This window comes from Sorex araneus, chromosome 1 (assembly GCF_027595985.1).
Source record: "Sorex araneus isolate mSorAra2 chromosome 1, mSorAra2.pri, whole genome shotgun sequence".
In the NCBI taxonomy this organism is placed as follows: domain Eukaryota; kingdom Metazoa; phylum Chordata; class Mammalia; order Eulipotyphla; family Soricidae; genus Sorex; species Sorex araneus.
Genome location: NC_073302.1, coordinates 221950567 through 221974174, shown reverse-complemented (window position 1 = coordinate 221974174; position 23608 = coordinate 221950567). Strand labels below are relative to the sequence as shown.

At 45.6% G+C, this 23608-nt stretch overlaps 1 protein-coding gene across 1 annotated transcript; it reads left to right on the top strand.

The window, feature by feature from the left end:
* The first annotated feature begins 1832 nt into the window (after window positions 1-1832).
* On the top strand, window positions 1833-2534 carry CCDC70 (coiled-coil domain containing 70). Its single transcript, XM_004619543.1, has one exon. The coding sequence runs from the start codon at window positions 1833-1835 to the stop codon at window positions 2532-2534; it is 702 nt and encodes a 233-aa protein (XP_004619600.1).
* Window positions 2535-23608: the final 21074 nt, after the last annotated feature.

Below are 23608 nucleotides of genomic sequence, written 5' to 3'. Positions count from 1 at the left end.
GTGGGGAGATGGGATTGGGGAGGGTAGGAGGGATGCTGGGTTTACTGGTGGTGGAGAATGGGCACAGGTGGAGGGATGGGTTCTCGAACTTTGTATGAGGGAAACAAGAGCACAAAGATATGTAAATCTGTAACTGTACCCTCACGGTGATTCACTAATTAAAAATAAATAAAGATAAAAAAGAAAGAAATATTCACTTTTTTTATTCTATTCTGAATGTTTATTTTATTATTTTATTTTATTATTACTCCCCCCCCCTTTTTTTATTCATTGTGAGATACAGCTACAAAGCTTTCCTGTTTGAGCTTCGGTCATACAATCGTCAAACACTCATCCCTTCACCAGTGCACACTTTCCACCACCAAATACCCAGTATTCCCCTTATCCCCCATCTCCCCACCCGTTCCAACCCTTACCCTGCTTGTGTGGCAGACAATTTCCCCCAAACTCTCTCTGTACTTTGGTTACATTCGATATTTCGACGCCAGTCTCACCACCACTCAAACCTGCCTAAAAGGCAATGCTAGATGATTTGTTTTGTATTGCTTGTTATGGACAGAATATAATGTCCAGGAAATTCTGCGTCATTCTCTTCCAGGAGCTTTAGTTTACAGTCTCTGGGTCTTGGCCATTGATGAGATTACATGGCACCAGGGGCAGTTTGTGGGTGTGACCGCCAAGCTTCTGGAAAACTGGGGACCTGGGGAGAGGAGGCCCAGTCCTGATGCAAGCAGGCTTGGAGATCTCAGTCACGGGTTCCCGGACATCTGGGTTTTTCTGCCAGTCTGCTCTCTGGCGAGGTTCATCCATTTTGGGTGAGGCTTGTGCCCTTTAGGGTGAGGCTCATTTGAGCATGTGGGGAGTGGCATTGGGCATGGCTGGGGTTGGGTTCTGGAGGTTTTCGGCTGCTGGGGTTCTGCTTGGGGGAGGGAGGGAAACTCAACCCACCCCCCTCCGAGGTGCCCGGTGCAGACAGTCTGGCACAGGGTCAGGGCATTCTGTGGCACTCTTCTGGGAGCTTTAATTTATAGTTTCTGGGTCTTGGAATTGATGAGATTACATGGTGTCAGGTACAGTTTGTGGGTGTGACTGCCAAGCTACTGGAAAACTGGGGACCTTGCGGGAGGAGGCCCAGTCCTGATTCAGGTGAGCCTGGGGCTCTCAGTCATGGGTTCCCACCTAACTCTGCACTACAGATCCTAACTGCATCTTTTAATCTCTTTTGAGATTTATGGGTTTCTGAAATAAGGCCAATAAATTGAGCTTATATAACTGAGCCCGTGGTGGTTTGTGGATGTGTCTCCCACATACCTAACTTTGGCCGTTTAATTCTTGGTAAACTTGGCCCCAAGTTGTTGGGGTCTGGCCAAGGCACAGCAGCAATTTTGGGGTATCTGGAAGTCTGAAGGCACCATCAAGTTGCTGATGCACTCGCCCCACAGGTACAGGTTCAGCAGCTGCTGGTGGCAACATACGCCATGTGACACAACTCTTAAGTGATTATATCACCTTCAGGAGTTATAAAACTCTAAGAATTCTCATTGGTTGAAATTCTATAATATTAGCCTTTGGCTTGGTTTTGGTGCCCAGATCTTCCTTCCAAATCTGTGGCCAACCATTGTATTTCTCTACCAAATTGGCTCATCTCTTCTCACAAGCACCACCAATGGGACCAGGAGAATTAGTAGTTAATATTTCCCAAGTCAAATGGTATTTACCATTTGATGCTTACTGTATGTGCATGGCTTGCCTGACATGATACTCCTGATTGTTTTCTCTCTCCAGGGTTTGACCAGCTGACCTGGACTTGGCCAATAGCCCCATCTTTCCTCATGGCCAATCCACTGTTTTGGCTGACTAGGAAGGTGTTTCCCTTTAAAGTGAGCAAATGGATGGGTCTCTCTTACTTCCGGTCACTGATAGTTTCCTCACCCAGCATCCGCCAGAAGAAACTAATCCACAAGCTTAAGCAGGAAAAAGCTTTTCGGGAAGAGATGAAAAATTTTCGTGAGAAAGTAGAAGATTTCAGGGGGGAGATGTGGAATTTTCGAAGCAAGATTTGTGCCTTCCGGGGCCAGATCTTGGGCTTTTGGGAAGATGAGAGGCCTTTCTGGGATGAGGAGAAACTCTTCTGGAAAGAGGAAAAAGCTTTCTGGGAGAGGGAAAAATCTTTTCGAGAAGAAGAGAAAAACTTTTGGAAAAAGTACCGCGTCTTTTGGAAGGAGGATAAGGCCTTCTGGAAGGAGGATAATGCATTGTGGGAAAGAGACCGGAACCTTCTTCAGGAGGACAAGGCCCTTTGGGAGGAAGAGAAGGCGCTGTGGGTGGAGGAAAGGGCCCTTCTCGAAGAGGAAAAGGCCCTGTGGGAAGATAAAAAGGCTCTGTGGGAGGAAGAGAATGCTCTCTGGGAAGAGGAGAAGGCATTCTGGGTAGAGGATGGAGGCTACCCGGCTGAGGAGCAGGTGCCAGGAAACGGGCACTACCACGTCAACGAAGAGCCCCAGTCACCAGCCTTCTCCAGAGCCAGGGCATGAGCACGGGAGCCGCGGGGACACAGGGGTCAAGCCTCTGTTGGTTTGGGACTCAAGTGCAGGGCGACCCCATGTACTAGAGGAAGTGTATGCTTGTTTGTCTCCTTGCCTCAGAAGATCTAATAAAGTCCTAAGGAGAGATTTGGAAAATCAGTTTCTTAAAGGAAAGTCAGTCTCACTTGCACCAGGCTTGCGATTCTCCAAGTCCTATCCCCCTTCTTTTTCTTTTTTAGTGGCGAGGTATATGCAGTGCTGCCAAGGGATTACTCCTGGCTCTGCACCTAGGGATCATTCCTGTCGGTGCTGGAGGCACCATATGCAGTGCCAGGGATCAAACCCAGGTTAGCCATATGCAAGACAAGCACCTTGCCCCCTGAACTATGTCCCCAGACTCTTTATTCCCATTCTTTAAGTAGATTATTGTCCATAGAGTTTGGTTCCAAGCTGTTCGCCCACCGCCTGGAGTGTGTGGGTGTTAGAGAATAGAGATTCTCATTCTCTTTAAAACAGGTTTGGGGCAGGAGTAGGGAACAGAGGCTCTGACAATGCTAGGTGGAGGCACAAAAATAGAGGCTGAGGGCTAGAGCGATAGTACAACAGATAGGGCGTTTGCCTTGCATGCAGCCGACCCAGATTCGATTCCCAGAATCCCATATGGTGCCCCCAGCACTGCCAGGAGTAATTCCTGAGTGCAGAGCCAGGAGTAACCCTTGGGCATTGCTGGGTGTGACCCCAAAAGGAAAACAACAACAACAAAATAGAGGCTGAGACATCTGTGCCTGGGTCGTGGGAGGGGGTCGTCACTTCTCCCCGACTCTAGAATGTCTTGAGATTTGGAGTGGGCCAGCAAGGCCATGGCGCTGTGAATATCAACCGTTGGTGCCTCACCTGGCAAGACTCACAAGCAGAATTCTCTGACGATCTCAGCTGTAGACCTAATTTTCCATCAAACTTCTCAACAGCCCTTTTCCTGTAACTTGCCACTGGGCATGACACTAGGATGAGGTGCCAGGTGTTCTGGGACCTGATAGGAGAGAATGGCCAGTGTCAAGGAAGACAGTGTTGCCTCCCCTTTGCTGAGGTCTGGCCCTCATCTTGCTGTCAAGTAGCCCTTACTCCTCAGCAAGCATTTTCATGCTCTGCTAACTCTGCTGCCTTCTCCACTTTGTGGGTTGATGGGCGGAAACACATAGAGAAACTGTGGCTAGTGGCACGGCCTGGCAAACAGAATGGAGGGCCAGGACCACAGTCCACGGCATTGGCCTCTTCTTCCCGATCCTTTTCTAACATAATGAACGTGCATGTTGAGCAGCCCTGCCGTGAATAGCATCAGGGCTGATGAGTCTTGTAGCAGGCTGTGAATCCAGCGTGGCTTCATGTGATGCCAGAGAGGCGGAGAAGAGAGCAGAGGCTCCTTCCCACAGTGCTAAGAAAACATTGCTGGTGAGAGATCAAGCTGACTCCGTACCACTCTGACCAAGCCTGGTTCTCTGCAAGTGTTCTGCAGCTCGGGAGTCAGGGGCCAGGGAAGAATGAGGTTCTTCCCCCTTCACCATTGCATGCTCCCCCCCACCCCTGCCTCCTCAGCTCCCTAGTCTTGATTCCAGAACCATCACCAGACACAGGGAGATCCAGGAACCACCCATTACCCACCTGGAACCACTAAATTTACCCTGAGGGACTGTCCTTTCCTGCCCCCACCCCTCAAAGCCCAAGTTTCCAGACCTCACACCTGAGCCTCCAGTGGGGGAAACTGATCACTTTGGAAAGAGTAGATTCTCAGGAACACATGTTCAGCAGACCATGGTTGCGTGCCTTTGGGCTGGGCTCAGGCATGCACTTGTCTGGGTGCTCCTCAGAAATGCAGGTAAGAGCAGGTGTTACTTCAGGATCAGGATCTCTGGGGACCAGGATCCAGACCCTATTAGTAGGAGGGATTGAGCCACAGCCGTTGGTTCTGGGAGCTTCCCCCAGCTCAGAGTTCATGGACCACTCTTGGGAGTGCTTGAGGGACCCTATGGAGCTGAGGAACAAATAAACTGAGGTCTTCTGCGTGCAGAGCATGCTCTCCTGCCCTCTGAGCCATCTCCCTGGATCCTCAGATTATACTTTTTAAATGTGTACAAATTCTTTTAATTTTTAATTTTGGGGCCACATACAGTGATGCTGAGAATTTACAGCTTATTTCTGATTCTGTGCCCAAGGGTCATTCCTGGCAGTGCTGAGGGGATCATGTATGGTGTTGGGCATTGAACCAGGGTCAATGTATGCTTTAATATGCAAACTAAGTTCTGGGAAACTATGTAGAGTAGAAATGGCACCAGGGTGAAAGTTAAAAATTCCAATTCAACTTATATTCTGCTACTCAAGGCTAAGGGCTGAGAGCCCAGTCCTGGCCTCAGTCAGGGTGGTGGCTGTCCTAACTAAAGAAGTTCCTGACTGATGAAGATGCAAACTTGGGTTGAGGGTGGGGTTTCTGCTAAAAGCCCGGGCCAAGATGGACCGAAGGGGGTTATAGTTTGTATTGACTGGACTTGCATGGAAAGGTAGGATCGTGTAACAAATGACTGATTTTCCAGGGACTCCAAAAGTCCTTGCCAAACTTCACCAATATCTCTGCAGTGGCTAGAATTGCCTCTGAACACCCCAGACTCACCTGTGGTCTGGTGATTATACCTTAAAATATGTGAATTTTCGCTTGGGCCAAGCTGCATCCATGAGTGAATCCCCAGAAAAACCCAGGTATGCGTGACCTTGAGACTGAGAACACTGGGCTCAACAGGACCAGTTGTGGAGATCCCTGCCCATATCCCTCTGTCTCTGGGGACTCAGCGGTCACGCCCATAACCCACCTCTGGCTGGCGCTGGATAATCTCATCATTGGCCACCATCCAGATCACACGTCCTTGCCCAGAAGGGAGCAACACAACTCTTACCATAACCATGCCGCCAGACCCCACACCAGGCTGTTTCACTCAGGGCACCCCGGAGGGGGTTGGGTGAAACCCCTCCCCACCCCAAGGGACCCAGCCCTGGCAGCCAAAAATTTCCACAATTCAGCTGCTGCCATGCTCGCAACCACTCTCCACACGCTCCAGCCGAACATCACCCACAAATGTATCTATTCCTGGATGGCGTGGCTGCATTTCCAGCCGCAAAATACTTCAAACCACATACTCATACTCCAGGATTACTGCACCACATTTGACTGGGTTCAGAGTAGAAAGCAACCAATCTTAGAGGGAAATATACATTATATATATATATGTGTGTGTGTGTATATATATATATATATATATATATATAAAACATAAGGCTCAACCTTTAACAACATGTTATTCTCTTATAGAAGGGTCTAATGGCCCCTGGGTGAAATACAACAATCCTCACACTCTTTCCTCTAAGGAGAGTTTTCTTCCAGCATTCTCAGCAGATTTTCATAACAATACAAAATATACTATTTTAGTTCTGCTTTGGGGCAGGGATTGGGGTACGGGATGGAAACATCTGAAATATGGTGGTGGGAAGGTGTTATGGTAGTGTGATTGGTGTTTGAATATTAAATGTAATCAAATATTTTGAACTATTTTATAAAATTAATAAATTAAAAACAAACCCCAAAGGGCCGGAGCGATAGCACAGCGGGTAGGGCGTTTGCCTTGCATGTGGCCGACCCGGGTTCGATCCCCGGCATCCCATATGGTTCCCCCAAGCACCGCCAGGAGTAATTCCTGAGTGCAAAGCCAGGAGTAACCCCTGAGCATCGCTGGGTGTGACCCAAAAAGCAAAAAAAAAAAAAAACAAAAAAAAAAAAACAAAAAAGATGTGATTTTTGAGCAAGAAGTCTATATCTGGCTGGTACAATTTTATTGTGAATCAGACCCAATGATACATTGCGAAAATCTGCTCTAATTAACATAATTTGCTAGAACCTCCTCAGCATATCTATAAATTCACTGAGGGCTAATGATGTCGATATGCTGAACAGCCTTTTCTCCTCTCCCAAGAGTGAGTGTGATGACCTTGCTCCCATCTCTCGAATAATACACAGCGTGCCACTGAAACCAACCCTGGGAAAACAGAGGGTCATGCCATAGCTCATGACTTTACAATCCTGAAAGCTGCCTGGTAGAAAGGACCTAGCTAGAGTCTTACAGGCCCAAGGGCCAGTGCTACCTTCTTGTTTTACTAGAGTGTGATTTTTTTTTCTTTTTTGGGTCACACCAGGCAATGCACAGGGGTTGCTCCTGGCTCTGCACTCAGGAATCACTCCTGGCGGTCCTCAGGGTACTCAGGCGGTGCTCAGCAACCATATGAGATGCTGGATATTGAACCCGGTCAGCCTAGTACAAGGCAAATGCCCTACCCGCTGTGCTATCACTCCAGCCCCGAAGAATGTGATTTTATGAGTTTCCTAGGGATGTCCCAAAAAAGTGACCACAAACTTGCTGTCTTAAACCCACAGGAATTTTATACTTTCTAGACCTGGAAGGACTGGCACAATAGCACAGCAGGTAGGGCATTTGCCTTGCATGCGTCCGACCTGGGTTTGATTCCTTCATCCCTCTCGGAGAGCCTGGCAAGCTACCAAAAGTATCCCGCCCGCACATCAGAGCCTGTCAAGCTACCCGTGGCATACTCAATATGCCAAAAACAGTATCAACAAGTCTCACAATGGAGATGTTACTGGTGCCTGCTCAAAGAAATCGATGAACAATGGGACAACAGTGCAACAGACCTGGAAACTGAGTTATTTTTTTCTGGAGATTGTGGGGGCTCTGTGGATTCACTTCCTGCTTCTCTCCTAACTTCTATGGCTTCCTGCAATCTGTGGCACTTCTGAGTTTCTGCCTCCATTGTATGCCTTCCCAGTATGTTTTTTTGTGTCCCAAATACTCTTTCTCTGTAACGACTCAGCCGTGATTTGAGGGAGTCACATCTGAGTACAGAATAGGGAGAAAACCTCAAGCACTGCGGTGTAGCCCAAGAAAAAAAAGAATAAAAGATCTTTTGTTTACTTCTGTAGAATATTACTTTAGCATATTTTTTTTAGAATCATGGTGAAATGCAACTAAGATGTGTAGAATGTGAAGAAAGGAAAATAGAGGTAAGATCTTGCTGTTTTCTGAACAGGCTAGTAGAATGGGAATTTCTTTTATTTTCATTTTTATTAAGACACCATGATTTACAAAGTTGTTCATAATAAAGTTGTTTCATCCCTGCCACGAATGGCTCCTCTGCTCCTAATGGCCATGATCCCAGAGGCACAGAAACCAATCTCGGAACACAGCGGCTGCTGGCAGAAATGCTCCTGGACTGTGAACTAAACTACGGCCCCGTGCCTGCCCCAGAAGGGGAAGAGTTTTTGTCCCTTGGCCTTTTTCCTCTTTGTGGCAGCGTGTCAACCACCACCTTTCAGAGTCAATTGGACAGAGAGGGGTTTGCAGTGACGGGGCACACGGGAAACCTGGAGGTGGAGGGGGGCGGAATCAGCCCTGCTCCCCACCCAGATGAGACCCCAAGTGGCCGCCCACAAACGGCTCCTCTGCTCCTGAATGGCTATGATCCCAGAGGCACACAAACCAATCTCAGAATGCAGTGGCTGCTGGCAGAAGTACCTCTGGACTTAATTAGTAAAATACCAGAATTCCAAAACCGTGCAGCATATGATAGTGACTGTGCAACATCATATGCTCTTCATTATCAGCAATGGAAAACAAATTACCTAATGATGCTTTTTTGGCAGGTCTGATTGTTGGGGGAAAATCCCAAATAATAATAGTGGGTTTTCTGTTGAAAATTGAATAATCAAAGTAAATAGAGAGTAAAATGAAAACCATCTGCCACACAGGCAGGGTAGAGTATGGGAGGCGGGTATACTGGGGTTCTTGGTGGTGAAACATGTGCACTGGTGAAGGGATGGGTGTTTGATCATTGTGTGACTGAGACTTAACCCTGAAATCTTTGTAACTGTTCTTATGGTGATTCAAGAATAGACAAACACTGTAGCACTGTAGCACAGTCGTCCTGTTCATCGATTTGCTTGTGTGGGCACCAGTAACGTCTCCAATGTGAGACTTCTTGTTACTGTTTTTGGCATATCAGAATACGCCACGGGTAGCTTGCCAGGCTCTGCCATAGCAGGCAGGATACTCTCGGCAGCTTGCTGGGCTCTTCGAGAAGGGCGGAGGAATCAAACCCAGGTCTGCTGTGTGCAAGGCAAACACCCTACCCACTGTGCCATCGCTCCAGCCCAAATAAACAAACAAACAAATATATAAATAAGTTTTTTCCTGCTTACAGTGTTCCAACACCAACCCCATCACCAGTTATCCCCTTCCCTCCACCAATGTCCCCAGATTCCCTCCCACCCCCCAGTCTACTACCTTGGCAGGTCTACCACAAATTTATTTCATATTAGTTGCTCCAACAAATCTTAAAGGAATGGCAAATAGAATCATCAGAAAATAAATTAACAAATGCCAATTTTAATAACTGATTGCTATATGATTTTAACCTATGTAAATAAAATAATTTAATACAATATAGTATACTGCCTATTCTCATTTACATAACCAATTTTTAGACTCTGATTTCTAAAATATACTGCGTTAACTTTTATTTTGTACTTGTATTTTTTGTGGTACTCATGTCTTCCCCTACATAAATAAGATTTTGAAAAAATCTGTGCTGTTATATTTTAAAATTTTCACTAAATAGGCAAAACCTAAAATGTAAAATTTAGTCAGAGTGAAGATTAAGAAAATTTAAATAGGAAAATATAAATATATCTATAAAAGTACAAACTTTTATCCTAAGAATGAGAGTATTGGTTTAAATCAGAAAATAAAATGTACCCGCCTACTGACTGTGATCCTGAGGTCTCCTAACCCATTTTGGCACCAGAGCAGATTCTTGGAGCCATGCATTTTGACTGCGAACTGAACTACAACCTCGTGCAGCCCGGGGAGGGATTTTTTTCCCTCTCCACCCCATTTTTCTGAGCGAAAATGGCGGCAGCGGCAGCAACCACGCGGTGAGAGCCACCCTCTAAGACCCCTACACCAGGAGGTAGGACTTTCTTTAGTGACGTAGCCTGTAGGTGATCCTGGGAGGGGAGGTGTTCCCGGCGCGCCTTCCGCCCAGAGATGAACCAAGAGCCGCGGCACGAGAAGCAGAGCCTCCCGCCTACTGACCGTGATCCTGAGGTCTCCTAACCCATTTTGGCACCAGAGCAGATTCTTGGAGCCATGCATTTTGACTGCGAACTGAACTACAACCTCGTGCAGCCCGGGGAGGGATTTTTTTCCCTCTCCACCCCATTTTTCTGAGTGAAAATGGCGGCAGCGGCAGCAACCACGCGGTGAGAGCCACCCTCTAAGACCCCTACACCAGGAGGTAGGTCTTTCTTTAGTGACGTAGCCTGTAGGTGATCCTGGGAGGGGAGGTGTTCCCGGCGCGCCTTCCGCCCAGAGATGAACCAAGAGCCGCGGCACGAGAAGCAGAGCCTCCCGCCTACTGACTGTGATCCTGAGGTCTCCTAACCCATTTTGGCACCAGAGCAGATTCTTGGAGCCATGCATTTTGACTGCGAACTGAGCTAAAATATTAGAAACCCAAAACCGCGCGGCTGCAATAGCGGCCGCGCGGACTCAAAATCTTCACCTTTACCAAGGAAGAGAAATTATTAGATGATGCTTATTCAGCAGGCCTGATTGTTGGGGAAAATTTCCAATCAACAATAGTGAGTTCTGTATGGAAATATGAAATGTACTCAATATATAGAGAGAATAATGGGAATATCATCAGCTACTTAGATGGGGGGTGGGGTGGGAGGGGGGGTGTATTGGGGTTTTTGGTGGTGGAACGGGTGCACTGGTGAAGGGATGGTGGTTTAATCAGTATTTGACTGTGACTTAAACCTGAAAGCTTTGTATTTTTTTTTGTTTTCACGGTGGTTCAATAAAATATTTCTTTAAAAAAAAAATAATAAATAAAAAAAATAAAAAATAAAAAAAAATGCCTTCAAAAAAAAAAAAGAAAATAAAATGTAATAGATACTGCTTAAGTGTGTGTATTAATAAGTGAAGATTTCAATTAAAAAATCTCTGGATATAAAAAAAAACCTGATCAGACATAGAACAATCGATATAAACTAGATGTTAATTTATTATTGGAAATGTATAAAATCCTTTAGCACGACTAAGTACAATGGGCAAGGCACTTGCCTTGCAAGCAGCTGACCTGGATTCAATCCCAGCACCCTACCTATATGGTCACCCTCATGAGTGATTCCTGAGTGCAGAGCATAACCAGGCGTGACCCGAAAACCAAAACTAAAAAAAATAAAAGACCGAGGATATTAATGATTGTGCTAATGGGCCTTTTAGGGTCCGCCTAAAGGAGATTCATTAAGGGGCTTTACATGGTAACTTAACCAGGCCACGTAGTACACAGACATTTGGGTTCATTTGTTTCAGGGGTATCTGTAAGTATTTCCAGTTGAGACTGGCATCTGTCCACAGTGAGTGGACTCATGAAGCAGACGGTCCTCTCCAGTGTTGGGTGGACATCAGCAATCCACAGAAAGCCTCGAGAGAACAAAAACACAGAAGAAGGAGAGATTCAGCCCCTTCGTGCCTGCTGCATGGAGGTGAGCCATCTTCCCTCCAGCCTGGGCCAAGGACTCACACCTGCAGCTCCCTCGGCCCTCAGGCCTGGCCCTCATGCCGGAGTTGTATCACTGACTTCCTCTGGTCTCCGGTGTGCTGATGGCAGGCCACACTTCTGCAGCTCTGTGATCCAATTCACAGTATGTAAATCCTGTAATAAGTCAGGCACAGGATTTACATACACCTCTGATTTATGGGTGTATTTATGTGTGTGTAGAGATCAGAAACATACAAAGATCAAGATCTCTCTAGAGTCCTCTTGCCTATGTTTCTCTGGAGCCCTTTGCTAATGCAACACCTACTTAGTGTGCCCCCAGGCAGGTGAGAAACCTGCCATCATTCCTGAGCCCCCATCATACTCAACCCTCTGGAGACTATTTTTGCCCATGGCCCCAGGGTAAGAGAAGGAAGGATGGGCAGTCGTTAGTAAGGTGGTTTAATGTGATCTCCTGGAAGTTTTACGCATGACTAAATAACGACACAACCCAACTGTAGTGGCATTTCTGGGTAGGACCTGCGAAGCTCTGATCTCTGACTTACATCCTCTTCAGCAAAGGAATACGCAGCTCAATACCTTTCTACCTGGTCATTCCCAAATTTGTGAGTGAGTCTAGAGAGGAGACATCCCACACACGGTGTAATGGAACCCGAATTTCATAGATGGAGCAATGGGAAGCATCTTAGGGATGAGGCCATGCTCTAGTTACAGGCAGTACGTGTCCTCACCAAGGCCAATCCCATTGTTTTTGTTCCTTTAGTTACTGTCCTTTTGCCTAATGCCCTTTTGAACTGTCTTCATGTGTGACTGCAATCAGACAATATTTTGAAATACACAAAACCTAACATTTTGCAGGTGACTTCTTCTAACATTAACTCATGCATTTCTTTACAAAAGAGGGAAAATGTGGAATCTTTATTCAGATGCTGGTTTTCCAAATAGGGTTTTGAGACATTTTAGAAAGTTTATTGGATATGAGGGTAAATGAAAGAATAAATTTCACATCAAACCAAAGAATAAAACTCAAAAGACACAGGAATTAAAAGGGATTTTTTTCCATTAAAAATTAAAAGCATGGGCTTAGAGATACAGAACAGGGTTAAAGATGTTTGCCTGGGTCTGGACTGATAGTATGGCAGGTAGAGTGTTTGCTTTGTACACAGATGACTCCGGTTCTATCCCTAGCACCTCATATGATCTCCTGAACATGGCTAGCCTCCCCACTGCACTCTGAGTGCAGAGCTAGAAGTAACACCTGAGCAACACCTGAGCATCACTCTGTGGGTGGCCACCCCCGGCCCCCCCAAAAAATGCTTGCCTTATTTCTGGCTGATCCTGACTCAATCCCAGTACTGTAAAATTTCCAAAACACTACTAAGTTTGGGGCTCCCACACCCCAATAAAAAACAAGAGATGCATATACCACCTGTTTCTCTTAATCTCAGTATAATATGGTGAAGGATTGTTGAAAACACACAAGAACAAAGAGAATAGGAGATAATCCAATAGCAACAGAATTTTGGAACTAGTAAAGCAGATGGAGGGGAGCAGCTGCCTTAGAAGGCCAAGGATGTTTAGAAAGATAGGTCAAGGTGGAGCTCAAGATGGAAACACAGAGAAAGTCTTGAGGAAGCAAACCCCCAAGCTCTCCCCGGCTCAGTGAAGCCAGGAGACTGCTCTTCAGTTTTGCAGAAGAACGGAGACTTATTCTTTACAAAGGGCAACACTAAGCATATAAAAATTTGGCACACAAGTTAGGCCTAAAGGTCGCGACACCTTGCTACAAATGACTATACATGTACGAATGAAAATATACATTAAAATCCTGAGGCACTCCAATCACTCCACCGTTAGGTAGCCAACCTCTAAGAGGGTTCCTAGGAATTCTCCCCACTGACATGGAGGCCCTTGGCAGTCGTCTCCACACCCAGGAAAGCCAATGAGTGTAACCAAAAGGGCACTGGGTGCAAAGACAGTGTACAGCCCCTGATGTTAGGTCATAAAGGGCATTATGACTCTGTTTCGCTCTTTCCTGAATCACTTTGGGGAAAAGCACCTGCCGCATCCTTTGGACTCAACAGGAGGAAATGAAGTCTTCAGCTGAAGGTTCACACCACTTGCCAGGAGTGTAAGTGAGGCACCTGGAAAGTATATGCTTCGGATGAGGGAAACTCCAGCCCACATCTCACTGTAACCTCCAAAGAGACCTCAGATGGGCCCCGAAACCATTCAACTCATTGCTTCTTAGTTATCTTCCTCTTTCTCTCTCTCTCTCCCTCACAATCCCAGAATGCCTGGCACCCAAGTTTATATTTTCTAGGCAAGAGATTGAAAGTAAATTCTGTGAAGACTTTAAGCATCACAGGGAATAGGCCTACCACATGCATAAAGCTTCCAGCTATCTTTTAATTACTCTCTTTAACTATGAATAGACATCAAGGAAGGTACTTTAGGAAAGCCAAAATTAGCAATGGCTGTAAGTTGGAGGAAATGGGGACTCTGCAGGGAGAATGTGCTTTTCAAAGGATAAATGTCTTTAGCCTTGAGGGAAGGAGAATGAATGGGCATGCTGGAAGTTAGCAGGTCAGCAGAGGAATATGATAAGATATTGCATGCCTGCAACAAGAACAAATTCTGGGAACAGTTTTAAAATTTTTTTAAAGTGTTATTAGTAATATGAGAGAAGGATGAAATTTTTAAGAAATGGATTCAAAAACAATGCTTAAAAAATTGTCTGAGGAGCCAAAGAAGTAGCAAAGTGGGTAGAAGGCTTACCTTGCACATGGCAGACCCAGGTCTATCCCTGGCACCTCATATGATTCCCCAAACACTTCCAAGAGAGATCCCTGATTACAGAGCCAGGAGTAAGCTCTGAGCACTTCGTGATGTGGCTTAAACAACGACAAAAACCAAAAAGAAAAGCAAAAACAAACCCTAACTCCAAAAGAATTATCTGAGAAAGATAAGCAAAAAACAAAAAGCAAAACATCCAAACTATAAAATATGTCAGGGAGAGTTAATAAAAATTAGAGTTATGGTCCATGACTTCCATTCTCAAAAAGGGATATCCAAAGAGTAAAGAAAAATACAGGAGAAAAAATTACCAACAAAATAATTCGAGATTTGCTGCCAGGATACAAGTTTACAGACTGAAAAGAATACAAAATGCTTAGAATAGTAGGTGAAAATATATCCAATTAGGGCCTATCACATAGAATTTAAAAACACTGGGGCAATCTGGAAACAACCGAAGTGCCCTAGAACAGATGACTGGTTAAAGAAACTTTGGTACATCTACACAATGGAATACTATGCAGCTGTTAGGAGAGATGAAGTCATGAAATTTGCTTGTAAATAGATAGACATGGAGAGTATCATGCTAAGTGAAATGAGTCAGAAAGAAAGGGACAGGCATAGAAGGACTGCACTCATTTGTAGAGTATAGAATAACATCACATGAGGCTGACACTCAGGGACAGTAGATACAAGGGCCAGGGGGATTTCCCCATAGCTGGAAGACTGCTTCATGAGTGGAGGGGAGAAGGCAGATGGAATAGAGAAGGGATCACTAAGAAAATGATGGCTGGAAGAATTAGTCGGGATGGGAGATGTGTGCCGAAAGCAGATAATGGACCAAACATGATGACCTCTCAGTGTCTATGTTGCAAGCCATAATGCCCAAAAGTAGAGAGAGAGTATGGGGAATATTGTCTGCATGGAGGCAGGGGGAGGGTGAAAAAAGTGGGGGTATACCCAGGATATTGGTGGCGGGGAATGTGCACTGGTGGAGGGATGGGTGTTTGATCATTGTGTAATTATAACCCAAACATGAAAGCTTGTAACTATCTCATGGTGATTCAATAAAATTTTTTTAAAAACTGGGAAAAAGAGAACAGCCTAAAGGCTGAAAAAAAGAGACAGGGAGTTGGGAAGAGCGGAAGGTGAAGAGGGAAACACAGTGGAGAGAAAGAAAGAGGGAGCAATAGAGAGAGACAGAGACAGAGAAACACAGAGGGAAGCAGAGATAGAAACCACAAATCAGAATAGTTTGATTTCTCAGCACCACCATTACCGTGGCACATGGGGAATATTGGAACAACCTCTCGGATTGTAGTAAGTGTGGAGAAAACCAAGCAACTGGGAAGAAACCAATGGTTACACTGATGTAAAGTAGAAACATGCAGAAAATGGAAAATACCTGTGGTACATATTACACACAGTTGGAAAGCACTCACACAGTTAAACAATCACAAATGTTGGGATCTAATCAAGCTTATACAAAATTGGAATTACAGGGGGAAAATGAGAAATTGTTTTTTTAAATTATGTCAGGATATATTACCTAACATTTAAAAGTAGCGATGAAAGTATGTTATTTGAGGCAGCATTTCTTGCACTTCAGCACACACAGAATCTGGTGTGGGTGCATAATTCCTAAGGGGGTGGAAGGTAGTAAGAAAAGTGGTGAGGGCTTGTGACTCACCACCAGTTAGACCCTCGCCTGCTCTCGCCAGACAATCCATTTCTTAAAAATTTCATCCTTCTGATCTTCTTCCTGAATTCGAATAGGGGTGTTCAGCCAGTACTCCTGCCATCAAGCCCATTCTCCTCGCATCCTCACCATGCCCAAGAGCTCACCTTCATCTTTCACACCCCCCTACCTATTGCTTCCTCTGGCTCTCTGCTTTCCTTGCCTTGGAATCCCTCTCTAGGTCCACCTTGAACCTGGACTTCCCCAGGGGAGCACTGTCATGCTGGGCTGCACTGTTTGTTTTTTTTTGCCCATATTCTCCAGACTGTAAATCTAAAAGGGCAGAGACAAGAACTGAGGCTCCTGAGAGAGAGGGTAGGAGCACTAGTGTCGGAGGGGTTCAAAGAACTCTAATGAAGGGAGGTGGATACTTCCCTGGTGAGCGTGGGGTCATAACTTACACTCAACGAGGTGTGGGAGAGCAGGTTTGAAACATGTACATGTTGTTAGACCAGTGAGATCGCAATTGGAAAAAAAAATAAAAGAAGATGAAGACAAACCAGAGAACACTCAAGGTCTTTGTGGCTGCCCAGCATCCATGAGTCTGGAAAATGTCCAGCCCTGGAGAAGGTCCAGCCATGTTTTACCCCAGTCTCTTGAGCAGCCGAGTCTCTGACACATGATCCAGGCTCTGCCAATCACACGCACACATATGAAGACAGAGATGCCAAGCAGAAGTTTTTGGGTGAGGGAGGAATGAAACTGGTTTTAGGAAGCAGCAAAACTAGTTTTCAGAGGCCCCAGTAGTGGAATCCTTGCCCGGGCTGGTGGGACAGGCCGCAGCACGCAAGTTGCATGCTCAGAATGCTCAGGAGCAATGAGAGCCACGATCTGGGTGATGTTCCTAGTGGGAACCACTGAACTCAATTCAACGAGTAACTTCCTTGTCAGATAAACCAGAGCGCCTCTACTCTCAGTGCCTCACAATATATGTAGAATGACATGCCAACAGCACACCAGTATGGATGGGATGTAACGCAGAAGCCGACCAATCTTTTTTTTTTTTTTTTTTTGCGGTGGGAGGGGGCTTCCCTGTCTACTTGCTACATCAAGAAAATGTTTTGAGGCTGGCGCGATAGCACAGCGGGTAGGGCGTTTGCCTTGCACTCGGCCAACCCAGGTTCGATTCCCAGCATCCCATATGGTCCCCTGAGAACTTCCAGGAGTGATTCCTGAGTGCAGAGTCAGGAGTAACCCCTGCGCATTGCTGGGTGTGACCCAAAAAGCAAAAAAAGGAAAAAAAGACAACGTTCTTGTTTTTCTTTAGGCGGCTCAGCTGGGGCTGTAGCTTCTCTGGCTCCTCTCTTCGTGCTCTTGGGCATGGGCAGGGACAGAGATGATCAGGAATACAGGGCTCTGGATTACCAAAAAGGAGAGAATTTTTCACTTTTTATTTTATTCATCTTTTAATAAAATTGTTTATGATGATTTTTTACATTCAATATTCCAACACCTGCCCCACTGATGTGGGTGGGCCCCACGGGTGACTTATGTGAAGCAGGGAGGAGAAAGACGGTCACTTTCTCCCCAGCCGCCTCTGCCTCCCGGGACCCAGGGTTACTGGGTTCTTGTCTCGCCTCGCAGAAAGGAATTTCAGGAGTAGACAAGCAGTGAAGTAAATAGATTTTATTTGGAGGGTTGAGAGAGAGAGAGAGAGAGAGAGAGTAATGCACTCAAGAGAGAACATGGGCTTCTCCAAGGGTGTAGAGAGCCCCTACACACATCCTAGCATTGGACATGAAAGCATGAAAGGACACATCCCAAGAGGGGAGATGCGGGCGACACATGTGCTTGGCCACGTGGGCACAAGTAGCACACAGTCTCAGGCAGCATCTTCACCATAAGCTGACCAATCTTGACAAAAACATTGAAACAGAAAGCTTAGCCTTCAACAACAGCTCAGTAAACCCTTAGACAAGGATTTAATGTCTCCATGGTGAGATACAACAACTTTCATAGATATTTCTTCTACAAAAATATTTTATTTGATCATTCCATAAGCCATTTTGTGGTAGCAAACAATTTATAATAATATAAATTATTGTGGGCCTGCTATGGGGGCAAGCTTGAGGGCTGACAGAAGAAATGGGGACAATGGTGGGGGGAGGATGACAGTGGTGGTGGGATTGGTGTTGGAATATTTAATGGCTGTACCAAATCATCATGAACAACTTTGTAAAACACAGTGTTTAAATAAATACAGTGTTTAAATTAAAAAAAAAGCAGTGTTAAATAAACAGTGTTAAAGTGGGGAAAATAGAAAAAAAATGAAACATGTCGAATTGTGGAATGAATGAAAGAACGAATAAATGAATGTTCAAGGGGAGAATGATTCTTCTGGTCAGTGACCCCTGACTTCCCCAGGAAGAAATTGAGTGGGGGGCGCTGTTGGTGCTTCCAGCCCTGCTCCCTTAACTTGGAACTCCCATCTGTGTCCAACGCGGGCTACCTACCCCAAACCTGAGTGAAGCAAAGAGCCTTTGGTCTGTGACTGTTACAACCATCATCGCTGTGACCCTAGAGAATGGCGGATCCTAGGGTGGCTTCCACACTCCTGCAGGGGTGCAGTGTCCATCAACACTTGTTTTCTTATTATCCCCCACCTGCTCCCCCTTAGAGCCACTCCATCCGGAAAGGCTGAGCCGTTACTCCTTCGTGTCTATCAGGCCCCCTTCTTGCACAATTTGAAGTGAGCTTGTAAGTCATATATAACAATGCTTAGCAACTGTCTGGCTGGGATTTAATGTTGTTGGGCAGGAGGGGGTAGGTGATATTGCGCACCAAACTGTATTCTTGCAGAACCCAGAGCCGGTTGCTTAGCAACAAAATGAGATGCTGATTTAACTAGTTCTAGATCCACATTTCCCTAATCAACACTGGAGACATCCCAGTAAAGCATACGAAGAGAGAGTAATTGCTGATGTCAGTTGAGAGCTCATTTTAAGTACAAGCATTTCACAAGTGCTGTATGCTGTGTCTCAGCTAATGAACCACCACCAGAGTTCACTGAGTGTCACCGATAGTCCTTTTAATCACAAATGTGGAAGCAGACACCCAAAGCTGCCCAGACTAACAATACCTGTAATGAGTGGGATGGGAATATGGACCCAAGTTGTCTCTGCCCCAAAATCTAAGTGGAAAAGTCCCATTCAGTTATCACTCTCAAGTGCCTTTCTCTGAAAGCATCTAAGGTGGGAAGCTCTTCCAGGGGTCAGATGTGGATTCTTCTGCCATATAAAAGTTCAGCTAGACTCAACATACCCTTACTTCTCAAGGACTCTCCTCAATGAATGATTTGGCTCTTACAGCAAACCAACCCCCTGCTACCTTAACACATAATCTAGAAGATGATCTGATGACAAGTCCCTTGATTCTCTACCCACCTGTCCCCCTCCAAACCTTCAACCAAATTCCCATTTGGTGCTCGAGTCACTTCCTGTTCCCAGTGCTCCACAGAGGCTAGACTGAGCTTTGGGGGGCAGAGCTGAATGGCAGAGAAACGCTCCAGAGGGAAATGCTCTCCTTGCAGGAACTGCTGAGCTGGAGTGACCACAACCCTCCAAGGGTCCATTCAATCTCCTGGCACAGTTTAGGTTTATTGTGCAAGACCAACTAGGTACTCCTTAGTGAAGCTTCTAGAAATGAGAAATCAGGTGGACAGCTGTCTCTCACAGCCACTAAGATCTGTTTAGACCTGACTCCAAACAAAAGCCTTTAACTTTCTCCTTACCCTTCCTCCACAGCACCAGGCGTTCTGTATCCACGTCTCAAAGGCTGCCTCTTGCCTGATATCCCCAACACAGGCCTCCTTTCCTGCTGGGCTGCTCTGACTGCCTCTCTTCTGTCCCCAGCCCTGTCCTCTCCTTTCAGTTTGCTGATTGTGGTTCTTCTGGGGACGTCTCAGGAAAGAGGGTGAGAGCCATCCAGAGGGTGGCCAGGGATGCCTGGTCAGAGCATTGGTGTCTTAATTTTTAAGACATTTCTGATGTCCTTCCTAGAATCTCTCAGACCCCTTCTCAACTATGCTCCTTTTGATCAGTCCCTGATGAAGCTTCACTTGAATCATGGTGGACAGACCATCACAAATCCTAGGTGTCCTATCTGGGTTCTCAGGGAGGAGAAACAGGGAGTTTGGAAGTTGCTCCATTAACATGCATCTCACCAGTGTGAAACAAGGCTTAAGTGTGAAATCCTCTTAGGTTCTGAACAATCACCAACCCTACACCCGCTCACCTATACTACTGCGTTAATCTATTCATGCCGTGGCTAATATTCAATTAACTTCTTTCCACATCACTTGCATTCATACCATTATTTACTGTTGTTAGATAGTCAGGCTCTGATCTTATTGTGTTTTCGGAGATTCTTATTTGTAAGGTGGAGTAATTGACTCCAGTGCAGCTTCTGAAGCAGAATGTGACTAACGAGTCATGGATGGTGGTTAAGGAGGGTCTAGGAAATCAATTCCATCTCATTTGTCATGAGATATTGAGGAGCCCATGATGGTTTTGTTTGATTGATCATTTCATATGTGAAAACTAATTCTGACATTTGCAAACCCAGCGAGAAGTGTATCAGAGATAGGGTTCTATTCTGTAAGGCAACATTTGTGGGTGAGTTTGAGACACCATGAAAGCCGGAGACTAAAGTCTGGAGAGATCTCTTCCTGATGATAAAAAGGAAAAAAAAGGAATTTTTTGGTGTAGAAGAATTTGTAAAAATTTGGTGTAAAATCCTCTGTAATTTCTGCTACAGAATATCAAAGATTTGGTCTTCAAGGAGGCCTGAATCTAAAGTCCCTTTTCCTAGCCCATGCCTAACACTTGTTCTTTTTTTCAGGGCTGAAAGGAGACTGTGAAGACACAGGTAGAGAAGGAACTTGGCTGTAGGAGAGATACAGCCTGACTCTCTGTTAGGTGTTCTTCAACACTGCTCAGGACCTAAAACCTCTGGAAACCAGCCACAGCCATGCTCAATGCCATTCTCCATAAGAGCTGCATGCATGAAGGAACTGGCAGAGGAACTCAAGCATGTGGAACCCGGGGCTGAGATCTCCAAGCCTGTTCGGATTGGGACTGGGCCTCCTTCACCCAGACCCCCCATTTTCCAATAGCTTGGCAGTTACACCCACAAACTGCGCCGCCCCCTCCCGCCTGAGCCATGTAATCCCATCAATGACCAAGATCCAGAGACTATATAAAACAAAGCTCCCAGAAGCACGAGGCCGAAAAGCGGCCACTCAACCTCTTATAGTCTAGCCCACTGATGTGCCTAAAGCAGCACACATGTGTTTTGTCTTAACATACTTGCTTGTATTCTCTGATATACATTCTCTGTCCCTCTCAGAGAGCCCTGGCAAGCTACTGAGAGTATCTTGCCCACATGGCAGAGACTGGCAAGCTCCTTGTGGCGTATTCAATATGCCAAATACAGTAACAATAATAGGTCTCATTCCCCTGACCCTGAAAGAGCCTCCAATCGTTGGGAAGGACAAGTAAGGAGAGGCTTTTAAAATCTCAGGCTGGGACGAATGGAGACATTACTGGTGCTCGCTTGGGCGAATGGATAAACAAAAGGATGACAGTGATGACAGTGATGCTCAGGACCTGTATGTGAGAGACTGGCCTCTCAGCAGCTCTTCCCACTGCCTCCCTCTCCACTTGGGAAAGAGGCTCATTGCGCTGGAAGCAGCACAGAGATCCTGCCTGCTTCATCTTTGTTCTCCATCTCCTAAACAGAGCCTACCCTACAGACTAGTGCTCAGTAAATATGTATACGAGAGAATGGGTCCAAATTTGTTAAGCCCTCTACCAATACTAAACAATGTTTTATAATTTCCTTCATTATAAACAAAATATTCTCTTTTAAATTAATTTTTTGTTTGTTTATTTAAACTCAAGTAAGTAAAAATATTGAATCAAGGGGTAAACATCCCCTTGATTCAATATTTTTGAATCCCCTTGATTCAAAGTACTTTCTGGTAAGTTTCTATGAGTTGACTCTTCCTCCAGTCCTGCATAATGGCACAGCTTGTACTATTCTCTTACTAACTTTGGATATTGTCATTTTTGAAAAGCACAAAGGTGTGAAAATAAAGCAATATTTGTATTTAAAATATGCATTCATTCACTCGTGAAACTAGATATTGTCTGGCGAGTGTTTGCATACTCCTTTGTGTGTGTAGCCTTTGCTTATTCAACTCTTACAGAATTTTAGTTTTTTTTCTGTCTGTTTTAACATGAAATATTTACATATTAAATATAGTAAATCCTGTCTTATACCTGTAATTTTCCCCCTTTACACAGTTAGATGTTTTGCTGTAGATTTCTTTCTGTAGATTTTTATCTATTTCAGTAGTACTGTGGCTACTTTGTTTTGTTTTTTTGTGGTTTCATCAAAAAACAGTGTTTAAAGGTTACTCCTGACTGTGTGCTCAGGGGCTGCCCCTGCAGTGTTTGGGAGATGATGTGCTGCAGGGTCATACCTGGAGCTCCGAAACCAGAACCCAACATCTCCTCTGTCCTACTGGGGTCTCTTTTACCTTTAGAAAACTCTGCAGTTTTGCTTTTATTGTCCAGAAAAACTTAGGCACAGATTTGAAAAATATTTGCTTCTGTTTTCTTTTGGTTTCCAGTCCCCAGGGTTGATTTTTATTTATTATTTTAGAAACTAAACCCCTCAGGGCTCGAGGGGCCACAAAATATCTGGGATTGAACTCAGGCCTTCACACCTGTAATGCATGTGTTTATCACTCAAGCACTGGTCTCCATGAAGCTTATTTTTAGTTTGTTAATTTTTTTTTTTTTTTTGCTTTTCGGGTCACACCCAAGGATGCACAGGGGTTACTTCTGGCTCTACACTCAGGAATTACTCCTGGTGGTGCTGGAGGACCATATGGGCTGCTGGGAATCGAACCCAGGTCGGCTGCATGCAAGGCAAACGCCCTACCCGCTGTGCTATTGCTCTAGCCCCTAGTTTGTTAATTCTTAAGAGTACTGTAGCACTATCATCCTGTTGTTTATCGATTTGCTCGAGCAGGCATCAACAATGTCTCCATTTACTGTAGTTGTCATATTGAATACTCCAGGACTCACGCCTGGCTGTCTTCGCTGGGGTCCCTCTGAGGGGGTGGCTTGAGTTTCCCTCCCTGCCCTGAGCAGAGTCCCGTAGCCTAAGACCTCTGGAACCCAGCCACAGTCATGCTCAAGGCCCCTCTCCACATGTTCAGACAAGCCTCATGCATGAAGGAACCAGCAGAGGAACCCAGGTGTGTGGGACCCAGGACCGAGATCTCCACGCCTGCTCAGATCAGTACTGGGCCTCTTCTGCCTAGATCCCCATTTTCCAGTAGCTAGGAAGTCACATCCAGAAACTGCCCCCGGTGTTGTGTAATCCCATCAATGGCCAATATCCAGAGACTATAATACCAAGCTCCCGGAAGTGCAACATCTATAGCCTAGTTCTCCCTTTCGGAGAACCTGGCAAGCTACTGAGAGTTTCCTGCCTGCATGGGAGAGCCTGGCAAGCTCCCCGTGGTGTATTCGTATGCCCAAACCAGTAACAATGATGGGTCTCATCCCCCTGACCCTGAAAGAGTCTCCAGTGCGGCACCGTTGGGAAGGATGAGTAAAGAGAGGATCTCAGGGCTAGGACGAATGGAGACGTTACTGAGACCGCTTGAGAAAATCGATGATCAACGGGAGGATGATGATGATGGTGATGATGATGATGATGATGATGATGATGATGATGATGATGAAGAATACGCCACAGGTAGCTTGCCAGGCTCTGCCGTGCAGGTGGGATACTCTTGGTAGCTTGCTCAGCTCTCCAAGAGGGATGGAGGAATTGAATCCAGGTCAGCCGTGTTCAAGGC